This window comes from Podospora anserina, chromosome 1 (genome assembly GCF_000226545.1).
Source record: "Podospora anserina S mat+ genomic DNA chromosome 1, supercontig 1".
Taxonomy (NCBI): Eukaryota; Fungi; Ascomycota; class Sordariomycetes; order Sordariales; family Podosporaceae; genus Podospora; species Podospora anserina.
In genome coordinates this window covers 1,746,255-1,758,294 of record NW_001914859.1, presented here as the reverse complement: position 1 = coordinate 1,758,294, position 12,040 = coordinate 1,746,255, and the positions used below count along the sequence as shown (strand labels likewise).

General features: G+C 53.6%; 6 protein-coding genes across 6 annotated transcripts; 2 read left to right on the top strand and 4 right to left on the bottom strand.

Moving 5' to 3' along the window:
- Positions 1-59: 59 nt before the first annotated feature.
- PODANS_1_4940 (uncharacterized protein) lies at positions 60-2,084 on the top strand (the record flags this gene model as incomplete). Its single annotated transcript, XM_001912662.1, has 1 exon — positions 60-2,084. The coding sequence occupies one exon, from the start codon at positions 60-62 to the stop codon at positions 2,082-2,084; it is 2,025 nt and encodes a 674-aa protein (XP_001912697.1).
- Positions 2,085-2,906: 822 nt separating this feature from the next.
- On the bottom strand, positions 2,907-3,957 carry PODANS_1_4935 (uncharacterized protein; the record flags this gene model as incomplete). Its single annotated transcript, XM_001912661.1, has 2 exons — positions 2,907-3,722; positions 3,784-3,957. 2 exons carry the CDS (start codon positions 3,955-3,957, stop codon positions 2,907-2,909), a joined length of 990 nt encoding a protein of 329 aa, XP_001912696.1.
- A 1,289-nt stretch (positions 3,958-5,246) lies between these two features.
- PODANS_1_4930 (uncharacterized protein) lies at positions 5,247-6,913 on the bottom strand (the record flags this gene model as incomplete). Its single annotated transcript, XM_001912660.1, has 3 exons — positions 5,247-6,597; positions 6,657-6,768; positions 6,832-6,913. The coding sequence occupies 3 exons, from the start codon at positions 6,911-6,913 to the stop codon at positions 5,247-5,249; spliced, it is 1,545 nt and encodes a 514-aa protein (XP_001912695.1).
- Positions 6,914-8,264: 1,351 nt separating this feature from the next.
- PODANS_1_4920 (uncharacterized protein) lies at positions 8,265-9,203 on the top strand (the record flags this gene model as incomplete). The annotated part of the gene is made up of 4 exons (XM_001912659.1): positions 8,265-8,437; positions 8,519-8,589; positions 8,667-8,943; positions 9,011-9,203. 4 exons carry the CDS (start codon positions 8,265-8,267, stop codon positions 9,201-9,203), a joined length of 714 nt encoding a protein of 237 aa, XP_001912694.1.
- A 377-nt stretch (positions 9,204-9,580) lies between these two features.
- On the bottom strand, positions 9,581-10,859 carry PODANS_1_4910 (uncharacterized protein; the record flags this gene model as incomplete). Its single annotated transcript, XM_001912658.1, has 2 exons — positions 9,581-10,529; positions 10,597-10,859. 2 exons carry the CDS (start codon positions 10,857-10,859, stop codon positions 9,581-9,583), a joined length of 1,212 nt encoding a protein of 403 aa, XP_001912693.1.
- Positions 10,860-11,498: 639 nt separating this feature from the next.
- Positions 11,499-12,038, bottom strand: PODANS_1_4900 (uncharacterized protein; the record flags this gene model as incomplete). The annotated part of the gene is made up of 1 exon (XM_001912657.1): positions 11,499-12,038. A coding segment is annotated over one exon (540 nt), but the record flags the coding sequence as incomplete, so codon positions are not given.
- Between the last annotated feature and the right edge of the window lie 2 nt (positions 12,039-12,040).

Sequence of the window (12,040 nt, the reverse complement as noted above, 5' to 3'; positions counted from 1 at the left end):
TCGAACCTCTCTTCCCAACCGTTCAAACGTTTTGGCTAGATTTTCACAAAAGCAACAAAATGACAACCCGAACGAGATCCTCCGAGGGGTGTTGGACCTGCCGACTCCGCCGCAAAAAGTGCGACGAAACCAGGCCGGTGTGCGAGGGCTGCAGCACGCTGGGGATCGACTGCTTGTACAGCGAGGAAAAGCCACAGTGGATGGACGGCGGGGATTGGCAAAAGGCAAGAGGGGAGTGGGTGAAGCAGGAGATCAAGAGGGTTGCTGCCCAGAGGAGGGAGAAGAGGTACATGAAGGATTTGGAGGCCGGTGTTGGGGGGATAGGGTTGGATATGGGAAGGGTTGAGGTTGGCGTCATCACGACGGGGACACTGCAGGTACTATCTGGTGTTAGTGTTGGTGGCGGTGATGGTGGCCACACTGTTGGGGGGGTGACAATACTACCAGATGGCGAGAAGGGTAGCGGGATGGGCGTTGAAACTGACAATATCCCAACCGGCGCCACATCAACCGACACCACCGCCATTGCGACACCTTGCTCCTCCTCTAGTCCCTCGCCTTCAAATATCCCGTCCCGTCATCAAAAAACTGACAGCGCTGACCCAGATGGAGAAGACCACACCGGCATCCCCGCCTCCGAGCGCGACGCCCACAGAACAATGTTCTACCTCGACTACGTCTTCCCCTTCCTCTTCCCTTTCTACCGCCCTACCCTCCTCGACTTTGGTCGCGGCTGGTTGCTCGTCCTGCTACAGCGCAACCAAGCCCTCTTCCATGTCGCGCAGACAATGGCGGGGTACTTTTACGGTATCATCCTCTCCAGCGAAGACAACAAAGACGACGTCCCCGAGCTGTGCAAGAGCCATAATTTTGACGCCATCCAACGGGAGCAGGAGTTGGGGCTGCAGTGGTTAAGAAGGGCGATTCAGGGGGTCGTCGACAAAGGTGTGGACGGGCATCTCAAGGAGGCGAGCGAGGTGGTGGCCTGTATTGTTCAGCTACTGACGAGCGAGGTCGCGGTGGGGAATGGATGGAATTGGAGGGTGCATCTTGATGCGGCGGCGCAGTTGTGGGGTGAGGTGTGGAGGTTTCATGGGATGGGAAGGGTTGGTGTGGGAGGGGAGGAGGGAGAGAGGGAGGTGGTGTGTTTTATGATGTTGCTTTTACAGCTGGGCACGAATCCAAAGAGCTTTACTCCGATGGGGCAGCCTTGGGGCACGGGGCAGGCTACGTTGCGGTTTTTTAGCGCGCAGTTGTTGTTTTTGGATGTGGTGGGGAGTACGGCTTTGGGTGAGGGGCCGAGATTGCAGAGGTGGCATGGGCATTTGTTGGATACTATCGGGAGGGAGGAGTTGGAACGGATTGTGGGGGTGAAGGTGAAGGAGAAGGAGATGGACTTGCCGCATTTGAAGTTGGTGGAGTTTATTGGGTTGGAGAATTGGGTTGTGGTGGCTATTGGGCAGGTTGCTGCGCTGGATGGGTATAAGAAGGAGAGGAAGAGGATGGGGGCGTTGTCGGTGACGGAGTTGGTCGAACGGGCGAGGGTGATTCAGAGGAGGATTCGGGATGGGTTGGCGGGATTGGGAGAGCCGGAGGTTAAACATGCTTGTCCATCCGGCGGGCCTGTGCCGAAAGACCATCCACTGTTGCATTTCACGGCACAGGGCATGATTTCACCTCAGTCTATGCACAGTACTGCTGTACATACGAGAATCTGGGCTCAGGCAACGTTGACATATCTCCAAGTGGTCATTTCTGGGTGGCAGCCAGCAAGTCAGGAGATACACCACTCGGTCACAGAGACTCTTAATCTGATGCTTTATTGCGTTCCAGCACCAGCCTGTCTCAGAGTATTGGTTTGGCCATTCACTGTTACCGGATGTCTGGCTGCTCCAGAACAGGAGCAAATATTCCGGGATATGGTCGCCGCCATGGGGTGCTTGAGGAATTTTGGCACCATCAAAGAGGGACTGGCCATCATAGAGCACGTATGGGCAAACCGGGCCCAGATCGAGCAAAATGCAGACCAGTGGGATATCGCTGCATGTTTGAGTTGTCTGGGTCAGCCTTCGCTCCTGATCTGACACTTTTGTTTGATGAACAAGCTTGAACAAAAGAACAATTGGGTATTATATCTATCCTACCAATGTACCAACCAGTACTTCGCCCCTACTTTTACAGTCAAACTCTTTGTGCCCGGTAACCAACCCATCACATATGGCCAGCTATATATATACACCCATCCGACATGTTTACACAACATTCCCCGGATCAAACTCACCCCTCGACCGCCCAATCACACTCGCCAACGGCCCCCACCATCCACTCTCCTCCTTTTTCTTCCTCCCCTTCACTTCCTGGCCAAGCACCAACGGCGACGGCAGCAAACTCTCATGAACCACACTATCACTACTCGGCACACCCTCCAAAGGAGCCATGCCCTGCACGACACTCCTCCCCGTCTTCTTCTTCTCTCTCAGCTTACTCTCCCTCGGATCAACTTTTGTACTAGGGTTATAAGTAGTCTTGGGCAACAACAAGGGCGCCTGATCCTCCCTCTCCCCTTCCTTTCCCAACAATCCACCGCCCCCAAAAGCAGGTGAAAACGACGACGACTCCGACAGAGAGGACGACAACGCAATGGGGATCATCCCTGCTCCTAGACTGAGACTGCTCTCTGCCGTGTCGGCTCTTGCTCGTCTTGTATTATTCGGTGTCGTAGGTGGAGGTTGGAGGTGTCCCGCCGATGACTTCTTTCCCGCTGTTGAGGGAAAGGGCCAGCCGGGTGTTCTCCTCCCTCCGTTGACGTCTTCAATTATAACGGTCTGTTCTTTTGCTTTTGGGAGGTGGGTCGGCGTGATTATTGTTGGGTTTTGGGGGAGTGGGGTGGTAGGCGCCCCGAGTCCCTACTGGGGGTTACCCGGTAGACCTCGCTGTCGAGAGCGGGGGCGGGTGGAGGGGGAGGTGGGAGTCGCTCCGGTGGTGCGGTAGGCACGGTAGGCTTTGGCGAGGTCGGAGGGGCGGTTGGGGAGGGTAGGGGAGTCGAGACGGTTGTTGCGGGGGCGGTATTCCCTTGTGTTGGAGCGGGGGATTTCGTCTTTGGTTTTGTATGGAAGGGTGGTGCTGCTGGCGGTGTTCCAGCTGTCGATTCTTTGACTTGCTGGGCGCCATTGGGACTTTTTCTCGTCGAGGTCGCGATCCCAGTCGCCGAAGCTGTCCCATTTGTTTTTGGGCTTGCGGCCGGTGGAATAATCTCTAGAGGGGTTGGAGATGATGGTGATGGGACGTTGGGTGAAGAAATCGGTGCCGGGGCGGTTGAGAGGGTCGGACGAATTTTCATTAAAGTCGTATTCCTGTCGTTGAAGCTTGCGCTCGCGCAGTTGGAGTAGGAGGGAGGAAAGCGTGCTGAGGATGAACAGGGCAGAAAGGACGATGAGGGAGATCCAGATGGCGAATACCCGGTAGCAGGCCTCTTTCCCGTTGGTGTTGGATGGGAATGTTGTTTGGCCGAATGAGGTATTGGGTGGCACGGTAATTGTGAAGGTGGTTGAAGGAGCGATGGCGGCGCATGACCTTTTGGTCACGGGCTGGGCCAGGAGTACTGTGACAGTTACAGCTGGAATAAGAAGGACGAAATCCAGAACTATAGTGGCGATATATGGGACGAATCGCCGACTGAAGCTCGTAATAGTGACTAGGGTGTAGAGTAGTGCTGTGCTGGTCTGGTCACCGTTGTCAGTCAAGTCTGAATAGATTAAGAGCCGAAGACCCTCGTAGACATACCAAAGCCACTAATGCCACAATTGTTGGCGGCAGCCCAAGTCCTGCTTTGTTGAAAGCAACTATGAAGTTGACCGTGAACCCTACAACAAGCCCCGAAGCAACTATCGACAGAATTCGCACAACGAGAAAGAAGTAACCGAGAAAGCCCTGAGGCCGTAGCGATCTGGTGTCCATGATGGCTTAGACTGTCTCATAAACCTTGGCATGCCCTGCCTGGACGATGCCATGCAATAAAAAAGTAGAGTCAAAGAATGTCTTTTCTCAACCTCAAGTAGAGAAAAAGAAAGGTGAACTCGCAACAAGATCGGATTCGAAAGCGTTGGACAAACCGCCGTCGGCCACCGGGTACATGTATCAGAGCCAGAGGCGATAGTTGAGGGATTCCAGGATCGACTACCCATAATCACAAAGAGCAACAGCAAGTCCAAATGAAGATATATTCTCTAAGCTTCCCCGGCCCAGTCATCCATGACACGGCCTCCTTGCAGCAGTTTCGCTGATCACACACCGCCCTTCAGATGTATTTACCACCAGACCATCATAGCGATTCCCTTTCTGGGAAAGATGTTAGTCGCTCGAGTGTCCAAACCGTTCGATTTGACAGTTGGAGAAGGTGGAAGGAAGGAATGATCGACTTGGTGTTGTATCGAGCCTGACTCCAAACCTCTGAAGTCGATCAGTTACAAGGCCCAGCCAGGCCACCGTCGGCGCTTGGGACGATTTTCCCAGTAGGGAAAATGGTGAGAACATGAGATGAAAAGAACCTGGGCCCCGAAGGATGCGGCCGGGAAACGTGGATCTGCGGGTGTAAGAATGCCAAGCCGGCCGCAAAACGGTGCCGGGGCCGGGAGGAAAAGGAACCGATGGTTGCGGACGGAGCTGGCAGTGAGTCATCCTCAAGTCTGGCTAAACCGAGGTAACTGTATGTTCCAGGACGAGTAACGGTCTTGAGGTCAATAATCGAGTAAGCAGCGGAATCTGTCAAGCTGAACTACACTACCTTAGGATAGGGTATCTGCTGGACTGGCTATTTTGAGTAAGCATTAAACACAACAAACACGTAGTAAACATGGTGCAGCTCAAGCACAGGCCGTCGGAGAGAAGGGACGGCGACATCGGTAAACTTCCGCATGCCGGATCAGCTCTCAGATGATGTTGTGTCGTAGAATGATTGCCGCTGCGGAACACCTCGATCTCCGGGCCGATTGCTCGGCCGGGTTGGACAGCTGCCCCTGGCCAGCCCCTTTTGAGACCACATTCCCAGACAGCCACTCTTGGCAATATTGCTGAAACAACCACTCAGATGCATGCATAACGCTGAAGATCAATTTTGGCACGCCATACTCCAAAAGCCATCTGCATGACTATCTTATCAAGACAGACCTTCTAGCCTCCCCAACTATCCCCGTGAAAAGTAGCGCAAATAATATCAGAAATTAGCATTGAAAGGACACAATCAGATCTCAGCCCAGCAAATCATCAAGACCATTGCCAAGCGGCTTGCTACCCGCAGGCTTAGCAGCAGCGGGAGAAGAAGAGCTGGCCGCACCCCAGATGCCAGCACTGCTCTTCTCCTTCGCTAGCTGTCCAATTGTCGGCCCAGGCCCAGTGGGGGTACTCTTCTTGAGGCCTACACTGGCTTGAGACCAGAGAGAACCGAAAGCGTCACCTCCAGCTGCGGGTGCTGCTGGCTTGGAACCACTGGTGACTGGCTTCAGCCCGCCGAAGGAGGCAGGGGCAGCAGCAGGCTTTGCCACAGGTGCTGCTGGAGATGCCGCCTGAACCGAAGAAAAGTAGTTTGGTGTAGAGGCTTGGAACCCTGCTGGCTTCGCAGCAGGAGAGAGAGTAGTCGCAGACAAAGGCGTTGAGAAGGCCGAAAAGTTGCCGGAGGGCGTGGCGGTTGAGCTTGGCGGCGGAGAGATAGACGACATGGCGACCATGCCGCTCAGGTTGGCTTGTTGGGGGGCAGAGACAGGCTGGGGAGCGGCGAACTGGGTCGCAGGGGCAGCAGCAACAGCCGGCGCTGCCGATTGGAAATCGTCGAAGTCGTCGTCGTCATCATTGGTGAGTGCAGCGCTCGAAGCAGCCGGGGCATCAGTCAGGGGAGGGGTAGAGGTTGTCGCGGGCTCGTCGAACGAAAACAGATCGACCTCAGGGGCCTTCTTCTTCGCCGGTTCAGTGGTCTTCTTAACACCGGCTCTTTCGGATGTGTCTCGCTTCACCCTTGGGGCGCTTGAAGACGAAGCACCACCAGCTGGCCGTTCATCCCCATCAAACTCGTCGTACTCCTCAAACTGTTCCCCGCGTGCTTGTGTTCGACCAAAATCGCTGCTTTGTTGTCCGCCGAAGCCTCCACCGTCCCCGTACACACCTCCAGCATCACCACCATAAGTCGAGCTGCTGCCACCACCGCCGCCCCCACTGTACCCGTCCGAGTTGCTCCCAAAGCCACCATATCGACTGCTGCTTCCCATTCCAGAGCCACCCTGCATGCCTACAAACTTGCCCTTGATCGCACGTGCCTTCTTGCGCTCCGACCGGATCCTGTCAACATCCCCAAGAAGCTCAGCAAGTTCCTTGGCGCGATGGCGAACGTTAACACCCTGGTCTTTGCCGTTTTGGTCAATGAAGTGAAACTGGCGAAGCATTTTGAGCAGAGTAATGTGGGAGCGAGCATCGTCGATAACGCGTTCGGAGCCGTGCTTGATCAGGTACTCGAGAAGTTGGAGGGCCTTGTAGATCTGGCGCCACTCTTCGGCGGACTTTTCGGTAAAGCGGCGATAGATCATGGGCATAATCTCGTTCAGGGTTTGGCTGGAAGAGAATGGTGGTTAGACTGTGTCTTGGTATGTGTGGCCGGTAACACCACGTACTAGTTGAAAGTGCCATCCGCAATCTCCTGCATCTGAGTCGAGGATGCGCCCCAAGGTTCGTTATTTGTGGCCTCGCGCACCTTGGCCTCCATCTCGGTGAAGTTCATGACGGCTGTACACGGAAGCATGGTTTAGCACATGTGGGAAGACCTGGAGTCGGGCGCATCAAGCCTACCATTCTGGACCTTGCGCACACCGGCCTTGACATCGTAAAGTGTCAGGTTGGTGACGGTCTGCCGGAGACTGTTCAAATCCATTGTGAAGAAGAATCCTGACGATTATCCAGCGTGAAATTGTTGAGTATCAGAGCGACAAGGCAATGCTGTAGCTTTGCTTGTGTCGGCGGACTTGGGAGTCGACCTGCTGCTGTCGCATTCGATGTTGAACCGATATTGTGGAGTTAAGAGGACGGACACCTTGCGGTTTCCCAACCGCCGCAGCCAAGACACTTTGGGCTCTGGGGTCTGGGCGCGGCACTGCTGAAAGTGGGTCTGAATAGCCATTGCAGCCTGAGGCATCAAGGCATCAAATGGACCTGCCCAGGTGGGTCTGTGCTCGGAAAAGCTTCAGAGAGTTTGCGCCAGTGGGAGAGCTCAAGAGAGAGAAATTTTGGAGTGCTTTCCATCATCATCGAACTTGTCCATTCCGTCACCGTCGTGCTTCAATTCGTCCAGCTCTCAGCTGTGTATTATTCTTCTCTTTCTGTATTATAAGTAAAGTTCCACTCGGAAGGTGCGTGCCTCTCTTTCCTTTTTTCAGTCAGTCATTCCCGCCTACTATTTGGAGCTCGGCTGGGAGCTCAAGGATACAGCTTCCTCAACCTGGTGAGGTTGGGAGCTAGCCCCTGGACGGGTTACCATGCTCAAAGGGGGGAAGCAAACACAAGGTGTTTGGGTGATGATTGCACCTGCTTTCCATGTTTCCCAGTCTTAGGTTGTTGGCTTCACTTGTTGTTTCCGACATCCCACTTCCTCGAAAAAAGAAGATGGCACCATGTCAGCCGGCAGTGATGCTCTCACTGCTGCCAGTGGAGATGGGCTGAGCCAACTTCGATTCCAGTCCGTGGGACAAACAACGTGCTGCGCCAATTGGCGTGCAGCTCGGCCCGCATCTGGTTCCCCCTCCTCTGCAGGCTGGGGCAATTCGCGATCGCCACGGATCAGAGGGAGGGAGGATGGGCATGAGGGGGTCAGCAAAGAAGTGGGATGTCCAGTCTCGTTGTTCAGTGTCCCCTTCCCGGCAGCCAAGCGGCTGCTTGAAGACAAGAATTGTCTCCCCCGTGTCTCTCTGTCACTGCCCTCATCGTCTCAACTCTTCCTCCTCTTGCTACAAAAAGGCCATGGCTACATACAGAGTTGGCTTCGTCCTGAACGTTCACCGTCATCTTGTTCGCCTCAAACCATGCCCCACGCCAGCGTTGCTGGGGGCGTACTGTACTAGATGCTGAGCAACCAGACGGTGAGGGGCGGCAAAGCATGACCCCCGCCATGGTTGGACAATACCACAACAGGCCCCTCCTTTCTCACGTGAAGTATACGTACCTGTTCAGGGATAGCTTTTTTATTGGTCCATGTGGAGCACTAACCCAGTTTCTCGCCAGCCCGGAAAATGTTTCGACCCCTCCTACCCCGCGGTTGCTCTGCTCTTCCTCGACCTTCCTCCCTCTTTCACCAACTTCCCACTGCTCCATTCTCTTCCACCTTTTCGTCCTCTATCCAATCCAACATCAGAAACTCCGTTAGAGCTTTCTCAGTCTCATCAATCAACATGGCCCCTCAAGTGTAAGTCGCTGTCTTCCAGGGTCAACAGAGACAATGCCCCACCATCAGCTTGTGGAAGCTTTGCTAACGGTCCTACAATAGCTTCTTCAAGGTCTCTTGGTCTGGTCCCACCGGCTTCGATAGCCAGGGCCGCCCCAACAACGAGATCGCCGGTATGTAGCCATCCTTCCATCTATTCCATTGACGTTGTTCAACGCCTGGCAATCCCATGATACTGACAATCGCGTAGAGCAGGAGGGTACTATCAAGTTCAACCTCTACGACGATGTTGTCCCCATCACCACCCGTAACTTCCGTGAGCTCTGCACTGGCCAGAACGGCTTCGGCTACAAGGGCTCTTCCTTCCACCGCATCATCCCCGACTTCATGCTCCAGGGTGGTGACTTCACCCGTGGCAACGGTACCGGTGGCAAGTCCATCTACGGCGAGAAGTTTGCCGACGAGAACTTCCAGATCAAGCACACCCGCCCTGGTCTCCTCTCCATGGCCAACGCCGGCCCCAACACGTGAGTTATTAATCTGTCCGGAATTTCCCCGTTCAATTGATCACAAAGCTGACCTGAACCCTCACAGCAACGGCTCCCAGTTCTTCATCACCACCGTGAAGACCTCTTGGCTCGATGGCCGCCACGTCGTCTTCGGCGAGGTTGCCGATGATGACTCCATGCACGTCGTCAAGCTCCTTGAGGCTACCGGCTCCGGCTCCGGTGCCATCAAGCCTGGTCTCAAGAAGCCCACCATTGAGGACTCCGGTGAGATCAACTAAATCAACTAAATTGATGGTTGATTTCGGAACGAAGGAGGGTGGTTCAGTGATATGGTTAGCATATTGTCTTGTGGACCTCTAGGAGGTTGGGGAATATAAAAGCACCACTTCATTGGCCTTCACATTGTTTCATCCATGAATTATCTTGCTGCCAGGTCGTGACCAACATTTGGGACTATGTTTGAATGAAGTAGATGGTAAACAATGCTTCCGCCCCCTGACAACGGAATTGCCAAGAATCGTGAGATGACAAAGTCGCGCTCTTCCGCCAGGCGGATCAGTTATATTTACAACTCAGTACCCGATTACTAAACTACACTAACTCCATGCTTAAAAAAAATATTTACCAGAATTAGTTTGCCCATGCATAGCTGACCTCATAGTGGAGCCGTTTCGTTGGCAGTAGCAACAGCAGGCTCTTTCAAGCCCAACCACTCCTGAAAGTAAACACACGTGCTCGGCGCAACCGGTCCACCCTCCTGGCACAGTTCAAACACCGGGCATTTACCGCACGGTGCCTCAGTCACTGCGCTGCTCAGCGGCGGAGGGCCTAACACGATATCCCCCAATTCTGGATGCGATTCTCGGTCCTGCTGCCGCTTAGCATACGACACCGTGTCCTGCTTTGTTGGCCGCACCACCCTGTACCCCTTACGATTGTGGACTTGGATCGGCTCAATCAGGCCGTCAAATACCAGCACGTCGACCAACGCCTGGATGTCCGCAACACCGAGCATAGCAGTGCTGACCTTTTGGTTGTGGATAAACTCTGTGATATCGTTGACGGTAGGGTATTTCTTATACCCGGCCGGCATGGGGAGGTACATTGGCTTGCCCTTTGGCGGTGGAGGGGCAGCCTTTGTTGCTGGAGCAGGGGCGGGTGTCGCGTCGTCGTTGGAGATGTCAGTCGCTGTTCTCTTGACACCTCTGGCATCCCCGGTAACTACGCCCTTCTTTGGTTGTCTTTGAGGGAGGACCGTTCCCCTGGAAAAGTATGCGCTGCGGGTCTTGATGTACTCGAAAATGATACCTTCGATGACTTTAATAAAGGCTTCGTCTAGCTCACCGTCTGTGAACCAAGGACCGCCGGTTGCGCGCTCGGAGGGTTTGAGGTCGGCTCTAATGTACATCTTCCGGTTGGGCATCTCGACGTTGGTCATGGACGAGATGAACCCTTTGGACTCGAGGAACTTGATGCAGGCCTTGAGGGTGGCATCTTGGATGTTGATTCGGAGCTTGATGTGGCGGATCCAGACACCGTCTTGGCCGGCTTGGTCGATTTCGCCGTATACGAGCCTGGTCGGTTCGTCTGGAAGGGAGGTATACCTGGAGAACGAGGAGCAGTTAGCATTCAGGGTGGGCTAGTGAGAAGATCTGAGAGAAGGAAACGTACTTCTTGGCATCCTCTCTGCTTCGCCATTTCCAACCCAGTTCTCCACCCGGTAAATGAACACCAATGAGGAGCTTTTCATTGGTGAGCATCTGAATGACATCGACAAGTATCCTGACGTCGTTGTTGGGGATGACGCCCAAACCCTTGAGGTCGGCCTGGCTGAAGACACGGGTTTCACTGCCATGTTCCCTGATAGTATCGTACAGCTCATCTTTGAAGATCTGGAGCTTGGCCTGGTCGGCCTCGGAATTTGGCGCCGCCATTGAGGCGGGAGGATGCGGCAGACGGGCGCGCTCAATCAGGGTTCAGTGGTGGTGGTCGCGTGGAATGAAGAGATGGCTTTTGCGGACCTTGTTCAAACAGGCGATGTTGAGATATTGGTAACAAACTATTGGTGACTGTTTGTGTCTCGATCTCGAATCAATGACAAATAAATCGAGTGATATGGGGAGGTCTTCGAGGCTCGTTGCTAGTTTTGCTTCCAAAATAGTGATTCAGTGATGGCGTGGGCAGCCGGAGCTCTGTTGCGAAAGTGGTTGGCGACGAGAAACCGCAAAAAGTTGCCCCGCCATGCAGCCTTGTCAAGTGTCTGACCAATCGCGTGTGGATGATCACGCTTATCAGTGAATCCACTCGCCGGGAAGAGTGGGTATCCTCTTATCAGTCTGTCTTTTCACATGCAGCCTTGCAAGGGTGGGGGTGGTCCACCAACTCAACACCAGGGAAACATCACGAACATGACGGTCGATCCAAACCATCACCACCTACACCCTGAATTCTTTTTATCTAATGACACATAAGTACTATCATGTTAAAATTACTGACTGGTTGATAAATATCTTTGAACCTTAAGGACTGCTTCATTCCCTCGAAATACCTAACATCGTCCTTCCGGTCATAAATTACAAGATAATCTTCCATTTTGCCTGGGCATGTCTGATTCTAACGCCAAATGGGATTAAAACCGCCATTCCTATTGCAATAATAGCAACATAGATTCCTGCTTGAGTTCCAAAGCATTCGACATAGCCAACCTCTTCAACCCATGGCACGATTCCGTAAAGAAATCCAAAAGCAACAATATTTTTGCTCCCTATACCATGGTTAGCCTCTTTCATCCGAATGCAAGTGAGAGACGTACCGTTGACAAGCATCAAAGCATCCGAGTTAACTGGCAGTAGACAATCTGACACATATGCCATCGTAATCGTGGGGACTGCTGTGAGCGCAAATGACACCATTCCGTAGCCGAAGAATAATGAGGTCCAATGGAGTGTTCTCTCGACTCCATACCCGAACAAGACGCAACCGGCTCCGGTAATCAGCAGCGGAAGTATGCAGAGATACAACCTATTCTCCGGTTCAAACACCCCATTGTTCTTCCTGCTTCTCCAGTCGCAAAACTCATCGACAAGCCAACCGCAGCATAACGGGAGAAGGTAAG